Source organism: Silurus aristotelis (assembly GCF_946808225.1).
Source record: "Silurus aristotelis genome assembly, chromosome: 16".
Classification (NCBI taxonomy): Eukaryota; Metazoa; Chordata; class Actinopteri; order Siluriformes; family Siluridae; genus Silurus; species Silurus aristotelis.
In genome coordinates, this window is record NC_139589.1 from 15,844,500 (window position 1) to 15,857,885 (window position 13,386).

At 38.8% G+C, this 13,386-nt stretch overlaps 1 protein-coding gene across 5 annotated transcripts in view; it reads right to left on the bottom strand.

Annotated features, from left to right (window-relative positions):
• Nucleotides 1-12,964, bottom strand: part of fnip1 (folliculin interacting protein 1) — a 57,354-nt gene extending 44,390 nt beyond the window's left edge. For 3 of the 5 annotated variants that reach the window (XM_083565033.1, XM_083565031.1, XM_083565032.1), the window contains exon 1: nt 12,535-12,777. In XM_083565033.1, coding sequence (XP_083421159.1) covers nt 12,535-12,623 — 89 coding nt within the window. In that variant the 5' untranslated portion in view covers nt 12,624-12,777. Of the gene's footprint in view, nt 1-12,534 lie in introns of all 5 variants that reach the window. The other 2 variants (XM_083565030.1, XM_083565034.1) reach the window with 2 other exon arrangements.
• Nucleotides 12,965-13,386: the final 422 nt, after the last annotated feature.

Sequence of the window (13,386 nt, forward strand, 5' to 3'; positions counted from 1 at the left end):
ATATTAATCCAATGAGCAGCATATATGTATGCAGCCACTTTTTCAGCATGCTGAGACAGTGTCAAGCTGGCTCCCGGCCTGCCCAGGTAAGCCCAGGCTGCATACTTCTACAGAACAGTTTTTGACCTGGCCTGATTTCATGTCTGGACATGCCCAGACTGCACAAAACATTTTAAATAGATCTCTTACAGAAACAAAGATTTTTGAACACAAATACAGTGAGGAAAATAAGTATTTAAAACACCCTGCTATTTTGCAAGTTCTCCCACTTAGAAATCATGGAGGGGTCTGAAATTGTCATCGTAGGTGCATGTCCACTGTGAGAGACATAATCTTAAAAAAAAAAAAAAATCCAGAAATCACAATATATGATTTTTAAACTATTTATTTGTATGATACAGCTGCAAATAAGTATTTGAACACCTGTCTATTAGCTACAATTCTGACCCTCAAAGACCTGTTAGTCTGCCTTTAAAATGTCCACCTCCACTACATTTATTATCCTAAATTAGATGCACCTGTTTGAGGTCGTTAGCTGCATAAAGACACCTGTCCACCCCATACAATCAGTAAGAATCCAACTACTAACATGGCCAAGACCAAAGAGCTGTCCAAAGACACTAGAGACAATATTGTACACCTCCACAAGGCTGGAAAGGGCTACGGGGAAATTGCCAAGCAGCTTGGTGAAAAAAGGTCCACTGTTGGAGCAATCATTAAAAAATGGAAGAAGCTAAACATGACTGTCAATCTCCCTCGGACTGGGGCTCCATGCAAGATCTCACTTCGTGGGGTCTCAATGATCCTAAGGGATGTGAGAAATCAGCCCAGAACTACACGGGAGGAGCTGGTCAATGACCTGAAAAGAGCTGGGACCACCGTTTCCAAGGTTACTGTTGGTAATACACTAAGACGTCATGGTTTGAAATCATGCATGGCACGGAAGGTTCCCCTGCTTTAACCAGCACATGTCCAGGCACGTCTTAAGTTTGCCAATGACCATTTGGATGATCCAGAGGAGTCATGGGAGAAAGTCATGTGGTCAGATGAGACCAAAATAGAACTTTTGGGTCATAATTCCACTAAACGTGTTTGGAGGAAGAAGAATGAGTACCATCCCAAGAACACCATCCCTACTGTAAAGCATGGGGGTGGTAGCATCATGCTTTGGGGGTGTTTTTCTGCACATGGGACAGGGCGACTGCACTGTATTAAGGAGAAGATGACCGGGGCCATGTATTGCGAGATTTTGGGGAACAACCTCCTTCCCTCAGTTAGAGCATTGAAGATGGGTCGAGGCTGGGTCTTCCAACATGACAATGACCCGAAACACAGCCAGGATAACCAACGAGTGGCTCTGTAAGAAGCATATCAAGGTTCTGGCGTGGCCTAGCCAGTCTCCAGACCTAAACCCAATAGAGAATCTTTGGAGGGAGCTCAAACTCCGTGTTTCTCAGCGACAGGCCAGAAACCTGACTGATCTAGAGAAGATCTGTGTGGAGGAGTGGGCCAAAATCCCTCCTGCAGTGTGTGCAAACCTGGTGAAAAACTACAGGAAACGTTTGACCTCTGTAATTGCAAACAAAGGCTACTGTACCAAATATTAACATTGACTTTCTCAGGTGTTCAAATACTTATTTGCAGCTGTATCATACAAATAAATATTTACAAAATCATACATTGTGATTTCTGGATTTTTATTTATTTTTTTTTATTATGTCTCTTACAGTGGACATGCACCTACGATGACAATTTCAGACCCCTCCATGATTTCTAAGTGGGAGAACTTGCAAAATAGCAGGGTGATCAAATACTTATTTTCCTCACTGTATAAGAAAAAAACATGAGAAAACTAAAGATTGCAATGAAACAGTATGTGATTAGCAAATTTGGATGTGATTTTCATAATCAGCGGGCAAATATCTATAAAGGAACAGCCAACAGCGTTTAAGAAGCAAAAACTTTGTTTTGCAGTGTAATTTATTCACAAATGAATTAAAACACAATACAAATGTTAAAACTTGGGAAATGTACCATTCTAAGGAAAAAAACAGGGTCATGTTAAATTTGATAGCTGCAGCACATCTAAAAAAAATGGAACGGGGACAACAAAAAGGGTGGAAAAGTAAGTAAACAAACAGCTGGAAGAATATTTTGTAAATAATTAGGTTAGTTGGCAACAGGTCAGTTTTATTATCAGCAGTTCTACACAATTTGGAAAAAAATGTCATGTGATTACTGTGGTAAATATTGCGATATGCAATGAAAAAATTTATTTAAAAAAATTTGCGTGGACCCCACCCCCTGGCAAGATGCCGCTCTGGTCAGCTGCTCATGTCGCCCAAATCCTTTAACGGTACAATTAAAATAAGGTAAAAATCAAAAAAAAAAAAAAAAAGGTTTAAATAGTAATTTTATGACTAATCTCCATACTAAAATATGAAGCAACATTAAAATTTACTTTGCATTGATTATCAATGGCAAAGCATGAGGGGGAGTGGTGGCTCCAGCGGTTAAGGCGTTGGGTTACCGATCGGAAGGTCGGGGGTTCAAGCCCCGGTTATCGCCAAGCTGCCACTCTTGGGCCCTTGAGCAAGGCCCTTAACCCTCTATGCTCCAGGGGACCCTTACGAGAAAAATAAATCAAGGACCGTGACGTCGGAGCGACGTGGGGCCGCCTTCCCGTGGGCTCACCAACTGCAAGAGGGACCGTTAGGGACTGGAGCTGAGAGGATAGGGCAGCAGTCGAAGGCGGGGGCCTTGACAGCCCGATACCTGAACACGGAGAAGTGTCTGGGGAATCTGCTTAGACTGCTGCCCCCGCGACCCGAATTACGGATAAGCGGGAGAAGATGAATGAATGAATGAATGAATGATTATCATAAAGTTAGACTATAAAAAACAAACTGCCAAAAACATAAAACTAAAGCAGGTATATTGTATTTTAAAAACCAAATAAACAAGGCAGTTTTTAATAAACGTTTTTGTAGACAATTATGATAAATACATTTACATTTGAACAGTCGTAATTTGGCAAACTACTGTCTCATCCCTGATTGGTTGCTGTGTTACCTATTAGGAATAGCAACAAGATGATGATTGGTCAAAGTTGTTGCAGCCGTTCCGGAACTTTGTGTCAGAAAGGAGAGCAGGAAGAAGACGACGACTCGAGTTCGGCCCGCTGTGCTTTTTGTCTCTTTTTTTCCCCCCGCACAAAACTTCAACTTAGTGGATTATCAGACCAAAAGTATCTGCAGTGCCTTTATCATTCAGAAGAATTTGCATTTAAATTAATAAAGGCTGGACTGAAAATATCAGATAAAGAGAAGAGGAAATTCAAAGTTGAGTTTTGTTTATATCAAAAGTGCAAAATGTTTTACATTCAACCAACATGACAATGAGTGCATTTAGCTTAATATTAGCTTATTTTTATGTTTGTGTACTGTTTATTTATTGTTTATTTTTTTTTAGCTTGTTTGACAACTTGATTTAACTCCACTGACCAGTGCACAAATAAAGAGTTTTTGCCTGATCTACTTATTGTTGGTTTGCATATTTGTGTAATTTATTAACATACCTTAAAGCTGGATGTTTTTCATAAAGAGGCCTTTCCTGCACTGCACCAAATGCTTTAGGCTGCTGCACAACTGTTGAATATGTCTGTCTAGTGCATGTTCACAAAAATATTTTACAACAATGTAATTTACTTAGAAAAAATGGAGAGATCTGTAATTTTCTTTGTAGGTACAACTCAACTGTGAGAGACAGAATCTAAAAACAAAATCCAGAAAATCACATTGTATGATTTTTAAATAATGAATTTCCATTTTATTGCATGAAATAAGTATTTGATACAATAGAAAAATAGAATATTACCAAAATAATATTTGGTACAGAAACCTTTGATTACAATTAGAGGTCAGACGCTTTCTGTAGTTCTTCACCAGGATTGCACACACTGCAGCAGGGATTTTGGCCTACTCCTCCATACAGGTCTTTTCCAGATCTTAGAGATTTTGGGGCTGTTACAACACGGAGTTTGAGCTCCCTCCATAGATTTTCTATTGGGTTCAGGTCTGGAGACTAGCTAGGCCACTCCAGGACCTTGAAATGCTTTTTATGGAGCCCCTCCATAGTTGCCTTGGCTGTGTGTTTGGGGTCATTGTCATGCTGGAAGACCCAGCCACGACCCATCTTCATTGGTCTTACTGAAGGAAGGAGGTTGTTGCCCAAAATCTCGTGACACATCCACCCTCCCTCAATACGGTGCAGTCATCCTGTCCCCTTTGCAGAAAAGCACCCCCAAAGCATGATGTTTCCACCCCATGCTTCATGGTTGAGATGGTGTTTTTGGGATTGTACTGATCCTTCTTCTTCCTCCAAACATGACGTATGGAGTTAATACCAAAAAGTCATATTTTGGTCTCATCTGACCACATGACCTTCTCCCATGCCTCCTCTGGATCATCCAGATGGTCTTTGTCATACTTCAGACGGGCCCGTACATGTGCTGGCTTGAGCAGGGGGACCTTGCACACGATGCAGGATTTTAATCCTTTAAGGTGTAGTGTGTTACTAATGGTCCCAGCTCTCTTCAGATAATTGACCAGGTCCTCCGTGTAGTTCTAGGCTGATCCCTCACGTTTCTCAGAATCATTGATACTCCACGAGGCAAGATCTTGACTGTCAAACTTCCTTGGACTGGGGCTCCATGCATCTTGAATTTCTTTCATTTTCTAGTAATTACCTTCTCACCAAGCTGTTTGCTTATTGTCCTGTAGCCCATCTCAGCCTTGTGCAGATCTACAATTTGTCTCTTGTGTCCTTAGTCAGCTCTTGGGTCTTGCCCATAGTGGAGAGGTTGGAGTCTGATTAATTGAGTGTGTGGACGGTGTCTTTTATACAGGTAATGGGTGGAGGGTAAGAGGGCTTCTTAAAGACAGACTAACAGGTCTGTGAGAGACAGAATTCTTGTTGGTTGGTAGGTGATCAAATACTTATTTCATGCAATAAAATATCATACAATGTGATTTTCTGGATTTTTAGATTCTCTCTCTCACAGTTTAGATGTACCTATGATGAAAATTACAGATCTCTCCATTCTTTGTAAGTGGGTAAACTTTAAAAAATACTTATTTGACCCACTGTAACTGAGAGACGGGTTCTGTGTGATCTGCCCATTGTTCTCTGTGTTTAAAAGAATGTAATTATTTACTTCTGCCCCATCTCTAACTGCCCTTTGTCTTTTAGATTTTGAAATTAAATTAATGGAGAAAGTATCTTTCTCCAAAGGTATGTGTTGAATGTATCTGCACCTGGTGAAAAGCCAATGTCAACTGCTGTTGTCAGGATTATTAATCTAGTATCTTCTACTGGGAGTATGCCATGGCCTTATGCATGTCCAAAGTGTTTACGTAGACATTTTATTGTTGTAAAACTAATCAAACATATAGGTCTTTTAGGCGTCATGTGTATAGAAAACACAGAACTCATATTTGGCCGAATAATAACAATGTCACTGAAGAGGATGGAATTGGCATTAGTGACAAGGGGGTCAACACTGACACTGCAGAGGATGTTTTGGAAGAAGGTTCCTTTGTTTTGAAATGCAGAGAAAATAATGTCCTCCCACAGCCTGTTCAGCTGAAAATATCTTGGCAGATGTCAAGTTTTTTTTAGTTTCTTCATAGAAAACCATGATTCTTTGCTTTCTTACTGACTAAAGCAAAATGGTTTTAATATAGAAGACATCCCCAGGGCTCCAGACTGCGACTTAAATGGTCGCATTTGCGACTAAAAATAATAACTTGCGAGTGATATTTTTGCAGAGATCGCCACCTGCGACCATATAAATGTACACGTTATGACCGAATAATCTGCATGTTATGACTTTTTATGTGCGTTTTCTGTGAGGAATTGGACAATCACATCATTTGTTGATGTAATAAACTGAGGCGCATGTGCCACCTACGCTTGAATTTAAGCGCCAAAATAACTGGACAGTTAAAGCAAAACTCACCTCACTGGAGCATCAGAAAAAACACATCGAAACTAAAAATATCAGACTTTTTCCAACAGTATCCTTCTCTGTCTACCACTTGTTAGTAAAAAAGCAGGCTGCAGTTGTGATTTTATTACCAGAACAGATCACTTAAAAAAGAGACAGTAAGAAAACACTGCGAGAGTCAAAAGCATAAAAAATGCTCGTGATCACATAATGGCGAAAAGCGGACCACAGACAACAACGTTAGCGCTCGCAGTGTCTCGTGCATGTGGAATGCGTGCCAAAAGAGAATGGAAAGAGCTGAAAATAAAATTCAACACCGCATGTGATCAGTTCCCAGGCCATGCTGTAAAGAGATGGCAGATGTACACATGACAGGGTGACTGGAAGTAAGTGTTTTACATTTTTTTAAGTTCTTTCCTGTGTGGCACTTAAAAATATTATTTGGCGCCTGTTGTTTTCCTCATAGGCTCCTGAATTGAATTTTTTTTGTCTGGAGCCATGCATCCCTGAACTTTTGGGACATTTACAGTCTGAGGCCTGTAAAGTAATACCTCTGGACATTTGTTTAAAGGGTTCTGTATATCTAATTTGGACATGATAGAACCTGTGCAGCATACTTTAAGGGATGTTAATGGTCATAAGATTTTTGTCTATGTTCCCATTGTTGATGTGCTCAAAAAGTACTGCTGTACAAAAGATGTATGGGGTAGATTTATGATGGAATATACTTTAAGGAACATCTATTCTTTTCCAAACATCAAGGTACGTTATGTCTGCACTTCTATGAAGATGAACTTGTGGTTAATCCTCTTGGTCCTAAAAGAAAAACACAAATTCTGTGGTATCTACTATACTGTTGGCAATGTAGAGCTAAAATATAGGTCTTGGCTAAAGCATATTCACTTTGCCTTAATTGTCAAGCTTTCTTTATTGAAGACACATAGATGTTATTCTAAACCCTTTGGTGGATGATTTACAATTTCTGTCAACTGATGGCTTTCAGTAATAAGGGTTAGGGTTAGGGTTAGGGTTAGATAATAGAGCAAATTGTCTAAGAAATGTTTACAGAACCTAGGGCTGGGCGATAAATCGATTTTATCGATTAACTCGAATGTGTAGTTTACATCGATCTGTTTTAATAAAAATCGGGTTTCTCTTAAAGTCCGCCGATGATTTTAAGAAAAGTAAAGGCAAAATCACTCCAAGCATCACTGCATTTTTAACCATGTTCCACATTCAAACATTCATAAAACATTTTTCTTTGTAGGTTTGCTCATTTTTTGTTATGTTCTATTTTCATGATTTGCAAAGGCAGGGCTGCCATCTTGTATTTTTGGCTTGTTGTTTCTGATTGCACTTTAACCCAAAGTGGGTTATAATCCCAGAAGGGTAAATAAACTTTATTTAATAAAATTCAACCTTTTTTGAACATCATCTTTGTCATATGCAGATTGATTTTAAGCAGGGGGAAAAAAAAAACGATATCGCCCAGCCCTAACAGAACCCAAGCATTTCACACTATTCCAAATACTAGAATGTCAATCATCTGTGTTTTCTAGAAATTGCAAATATATTTATGGCACCTACAGTAAAAAAAGAAAGCCCTTCTATATTTAATATTAAAGTGAAAGTGTTCATGCAAGAGAAAAATTTAAGATATGTAAGATATGCTTCTTACAGAGCCACTCCTTGGTTATCCTGGCTGTGTGCTTCGGGTCATTGTCATGTTGGAAGACCCAGCCTCGACCTATCTTCAATGCTCTAACTGAGGGTAGGAGGTTTTTCCCCAAAATCTCGCAATACATGGCCCCAGTCATCCTCTCCTTAATACAGTGCAGTCGCCCTGTCCCATGTGCAGAAAAACACCCCCAAAGCATGATGGGAGCACCCCATGCTTCACAGTAGGGATGGTGTTCTTGGGATGGTACTCATCATTCTTCTTCCTCCAAACACGTTTAGTGGAATTATGACCCAAAAGTTCTATTTTGGTCTCATCTGACCACATGACTTTCTCCCATGACTCCTCTGGATCATTCAAATGGTCATTGGCAAACTTAAGACGTGCCTGGACATGTGCTGGTTTAAGCAGGGGAACCTTTCGTGCCATGCACGATTTCAAACCATGACGTCTTAGTGTATTACCAACAGTAACCTTGGAAACGGTGGTCCCAGCTCTTTTCAGGTCATTGACCAGCTCCTCCCGTGTAGTTCTGGGCTGATTTCTCACCTTCCTTAGGATCATTGAGACCCCACGAGGTGAGATCTTGCATGAAGCCCCAGTCCGAGGGCGATTGACAGTCATGTTTAGCTTCTTCCATTTTCTAATGATTGCTCCAACAGTGGACCTTTTTTCACCAAGCTGCTTGGCAATTTCCCCGTAGCCCTTTCCAGCCTTGTGGAGGTGTACAATTTTGTCTCTAGTGTCTTTGGACAGCTCTTTGGTCTTGGCCATGTTATTAGTTGGATTCTTACTGATTGTATGGGGTGGACAGGTGTCTTTATGCAGCTAACGACCTCAAACAGGTGCATCTAATTTAGGATAAATGTAGTGGAGGTGGACATTTTAAAGGCAGACTAACAGGTCTTTGAGGGTCAGAATTCTAGCTGATAGACAGGTGTTCAAATACTTATTTGCAGCTGTATCATACAAATAAATAGTTTAAAAATCATACATTGTGATTTCTGGATTTTTTTTTTTAGATTATGTCTCTCACAGTGGACATGCACCTATGATGACAATTTCAGACCCCTCCATGATTTCTAAGTGGGAGAACTTGCAAAATAGCAGGGTGTTCAAATACTTATTTTCCTCACTGTGTATATATATATATATATATATATATATATATATATATATATATATATATATATTATATATATATATATATATATATATATATATAAATAAAAAAAAGATAACTAATGATTTGTATAGTGTGTCAGTGGAGCTTTGTGGTGGCAGGGCAGAACCATGGGAGGGGGTGTCCATAGGAATCTTGCCCAGGGTTCCAAAAGGCTAGAAATGGCCCTGTTTACACACACACACACACACACACACACACACACACAGAGAGAGAGATAGAGAGATAGATAGGTGTATGGGAAAGTGGAGGATGCCAGGTGAAGGCGTACCAGTCCGTGAGTGTGTGCAGGTTGTGCGTTATTATCGCACAAGCTGACATCATGATTGCGATTTACTTCATCGTGCACCACTAGTTAGCAGGTATAAAAGATAAAGATAATAAAAAAAATCTTAGAGATGCTGAGTCACTCAGAAGTAAAGATGGGCAGAAATTAACTAGTCTGAAGAAAGAAAAAAAAAAACTGTGCCTACAAATTATAGAACAATTTCAGAATAAATGTTATAATGTATAATGTAATGATGCGTGAATGCGGGTGGTAATGACCTGTGTGCGAGTTGCGGGAGAATAAAATCATCTGCGGGACACCCGCAAACTTTTATTTTTTTATTATTTATAAATTACTAAAAACAAAAACTGTTATGCATCTACTGCACAAAAGCAACAATGGCAAATAATATAAAATAAAATGATTTACAGGCACATGGTCAGAAGCAAACTCTCGCGTGGTTCATGCACGGTAGCATTTTGCTACTACAGTAAAATGTCAAGCACAAGACAGAGGAGAATCCCAGAGTGCTACTGATATAACTTCATTATTAGAGAAAGGAAATTGCAACACAAATGTTCTGAAAAGTTCCTTGTTCATGTTTGTGTTCATCATTTACACAAAACGTCAAATTCAAATAAAACATAATGTTTGTTTATTTTCCGTTTCTTTTTTTATTTTATATTCAAAAGGAAAACAAGTAAAACAAACAAAAAAAAAAAAGCAGAGTTGCAGGAAGAATCAGTCAAAGCATTAAAAATAAAACTACTTTTACATTTTGCCGGTGTTCTTTTGCGGGCAGAAGCGGAAGAAAATAATGTAAATTTGTGGGAGTGGAACTGAAAGAGTTTAGTGAGTTGTGCATCAGTAGTAATAATCCGTGGAAAACACAGTGTGTAGTTCAATGGACTACGCAAAGCATTGAATAATTCGATTACAAAAATTTTACTTGTATTACTCGAGTTACAGTTTCAGCCCCAGTTCTTATCCATTTGTATAAGGTAGTGACCTTTTTTGGCCAAGCAAAATAATTAATATAAAATGTAAATAATTTTATATTTATCATAGTTTCCTCTAAAAGTATTAGAACAATGACACCACTTCTATTGTATTGTTTTGGTTATACACTGAAGCTATTTGGGTTTGAAATCAAAAGATTTCACATGACAGCAGATGGAAATTTCTGGTGACATTTGCATTATTTATCTAAAAATATTGAAACGTATGCCCAACAGGTGTGCCTTGTTGCCCAGGTGTTAATAGCACTGAATATCTATTCTTTGTTTATATACGTTTGCTAGTGAATTGCTACTATTGAAAAAAATGGCATTAGTACAAAAACCTATGCAATGGGGCATGTGTATCACATGTCTGCAATTTTAACCACGGGAGCAGACAGGGAGCCCCTGTTAGACTCTTGGGTAAGACTTTTATCATTTAACTGCTGAGAATTCTCTTTTAATGACCTAAAAATATAATATAAAATCTGTGCTGTATCACCGCTAAAGCATTGCTGCAGTGGATGCTGCAGAGCTTCCTGAGTGTATAACCTACGGGCTAGATTAGTGTTACACAATAGGCTAGACCATGATTCTGACCTAAATGCATTTAACACTACAAAATTTGAGTGGAAATAACTTTCTTGTGATTCATGTTAAACTTTAAGCTTGGTCCTTTTGTTTTGTCCAATCACTGAACACAGGTAATATCTTGTGCACATCAAAAGCGGTTAAGAAAATATGCTAAAGTAGACTAAGATCATGTTGAAAATGTAAAATGGCACATTCGGCCAATTTAAAGAGGGATTTAGTGAAAAAAGGTTTGTTTATTTCCCCGAAAATGCACAAAGCCAATGTGCCTAATTTGTTACTGTATATGAATCTATAATCAATGTGTAGAGTGGTACCGAATGCCAAATACTATTATGAAACTGAACATGCAATTGTCCACAGAACTTGGAGGTAAGAACCACAAAAATGAACCAGTGAAAATTGTAACATCAAGCTACAAATAAAAGCTACAAAAAAGCATCAGTGCAAGCTTTACTTGGAATGGCATAGATCTACAACACTGATTGCTCTGCACATTCTTGACAGGTCATCAAAACTTTTCTGATTTACTCCTCCATATAATAGTTGCATATAATGTTCAGTTGGTGTATTGAAGCATTTTTGGCCAGTTCAGGATGATCTACAAATGGTTCATACCAAGCTAAAACTTTCATGCAGAATGAAAAAAAGGATACTGTCACATGATTACTGATATACCTTTAGAGTATGAGTGATATACTGATACACCAGCAGAGCATGCTTTCCAGAGGAAGCTTGAGGTGTTCAGAACTGGCATGTAGGAGGGCATATTTCCTAAAAGCTTTGGAGCAAAGGTTCAGAGACACTCTCAGTATCACACTGAATCTCTGGAGAAGCTCATTAAAAAGAAGATTGTCTGCTCATATGCCCACACTGCTCCACTGCAAAAAAAAAGCTGACTGAGCTACAAGAAAGCCTAAAGACTTCCACATCTTGTGCAACCGGTAGCATACTATTGTTATGTTTATACTTGTATAATAATTTATGATAAATGTACAGCAGATATAGGTACAAGTAATCATTCGTATTCGGAATCATCCTAGCCTGAGCAAGTGCCATCCCATATTCAAATAATAGTGCTAATAGCAGTAGTAGTAATAATAGAAATAAAAGTAACAATAATAATAACAACAATAATAAAGCCAGACTCCATAACAAATGGCACAGAACGAGAAGTTCCTTAGAAAAATGGAACGCAGGCTTATTTCACCCGGAATTTTATTTCTTTTCCGGGTGATTTAACTGAGATCGCACACATAAAACGTACTGTTTCATCAGACAGAAATTTTGATCATCGTAACTGTTTGGTGTTGTCGCAGCTGAATTTTTGCACATTAATAAAGCAGAGACAGTAAAGCCAGTTTACATATTCGCTAGCACGTTAGCTAGTTCTGTGACGAAAACATTGTTTATTTTCGCTAACGTTCATTCGTGGCAGATAAATGTTACGAATTCGGTAAACAAGCGGATTTAAGCCACATGCAACTTTCAACAGACAAAGCCAAAGCAAATCGCACACTACAGTAGAATGTAGGTGTTAAACCAGCACGTTCAGACTTTCCATTATTATTGCAGCAGTTTGTGGTTTGGGACTCGGGAGTCCAGTTCTTTGGCTGCTGTGGCGAAGCAAAAAAAGCTAATCGGCTTGCAAATAATAAACATAATTTTAGAATTGTAAGCACGTTTATTCAATGGCCTAGTGTATAAGTCTAAATATGAACTTTTTTACTGAGACTTCAAAGCTTTTTTGTAAGTTACTCTGAATAAGGGCGTCTGCCAAATGCAGTGAATGTAAATATCCACACGTACCTGAACACAGCTCCGTCCTTGTCGCACTTCGGCGGCGGCGTAAAGGCATTTCTTTTATTAAAAAGCTTGTGAAACAGCGTAGGTGGCATATTCGACCTGCTATTTCACACGTATAATCCTCGTTTTCTGATTATTTCCGTAACACCCTCAATTCGTTTCGAACGACTCCATTTGTGGCCTAGTCATATGACGAGCATTAGTCACACATACCGCTTAACGTCGTCGTCCGCAGTTTTCTGCTCTGATTGGGTGATATTTTTGGCAAGGAACCACGTGATCAGCACCGCTAGAACGTGGATGTTTATTGTGTGTATAGCTTCACAAGTTCGTTCTGAGAAGCTACACACATAAAAAAAAACAAAAAAAAACATCATCCGCATGTTAAGTAACACGTGAAATTAGGTTTTGGTCTGTTACCTTCAAAGATATCCAGTAACTGTCGTCAGACCTTTAAGACTCGACTCGAAGTCGCTGTTACGTAGGGAGTTTGGCGCAGGGTTGACTGTGATACAGTGACCGCGTCGGGTTGAAGCCTGTGACTGACTTATGTGCGTTAAAGTCTTACACTGCGCTGAAAAATATCATTTTAAATAGACACAAAAATGCGCATTGACCCATCGTATCCAAACGTATTCTATAAACCATTAAAACTCGGATTAGTACGACGCGGGATTAAATGAGTTTTATCCATTCTCATAGTTAGAAAATAACTCCTCAACTATTTCCGCATCTCTCGCATCTGCAGTTCTCAGGTCGCTGAAGTTTTCTAGGAACACCTTGAAAAAAATTCACTTTGTACAGCAAGCCATTTTAATGCACATGACCCAGACATAAACACACAAAACCTTTCCT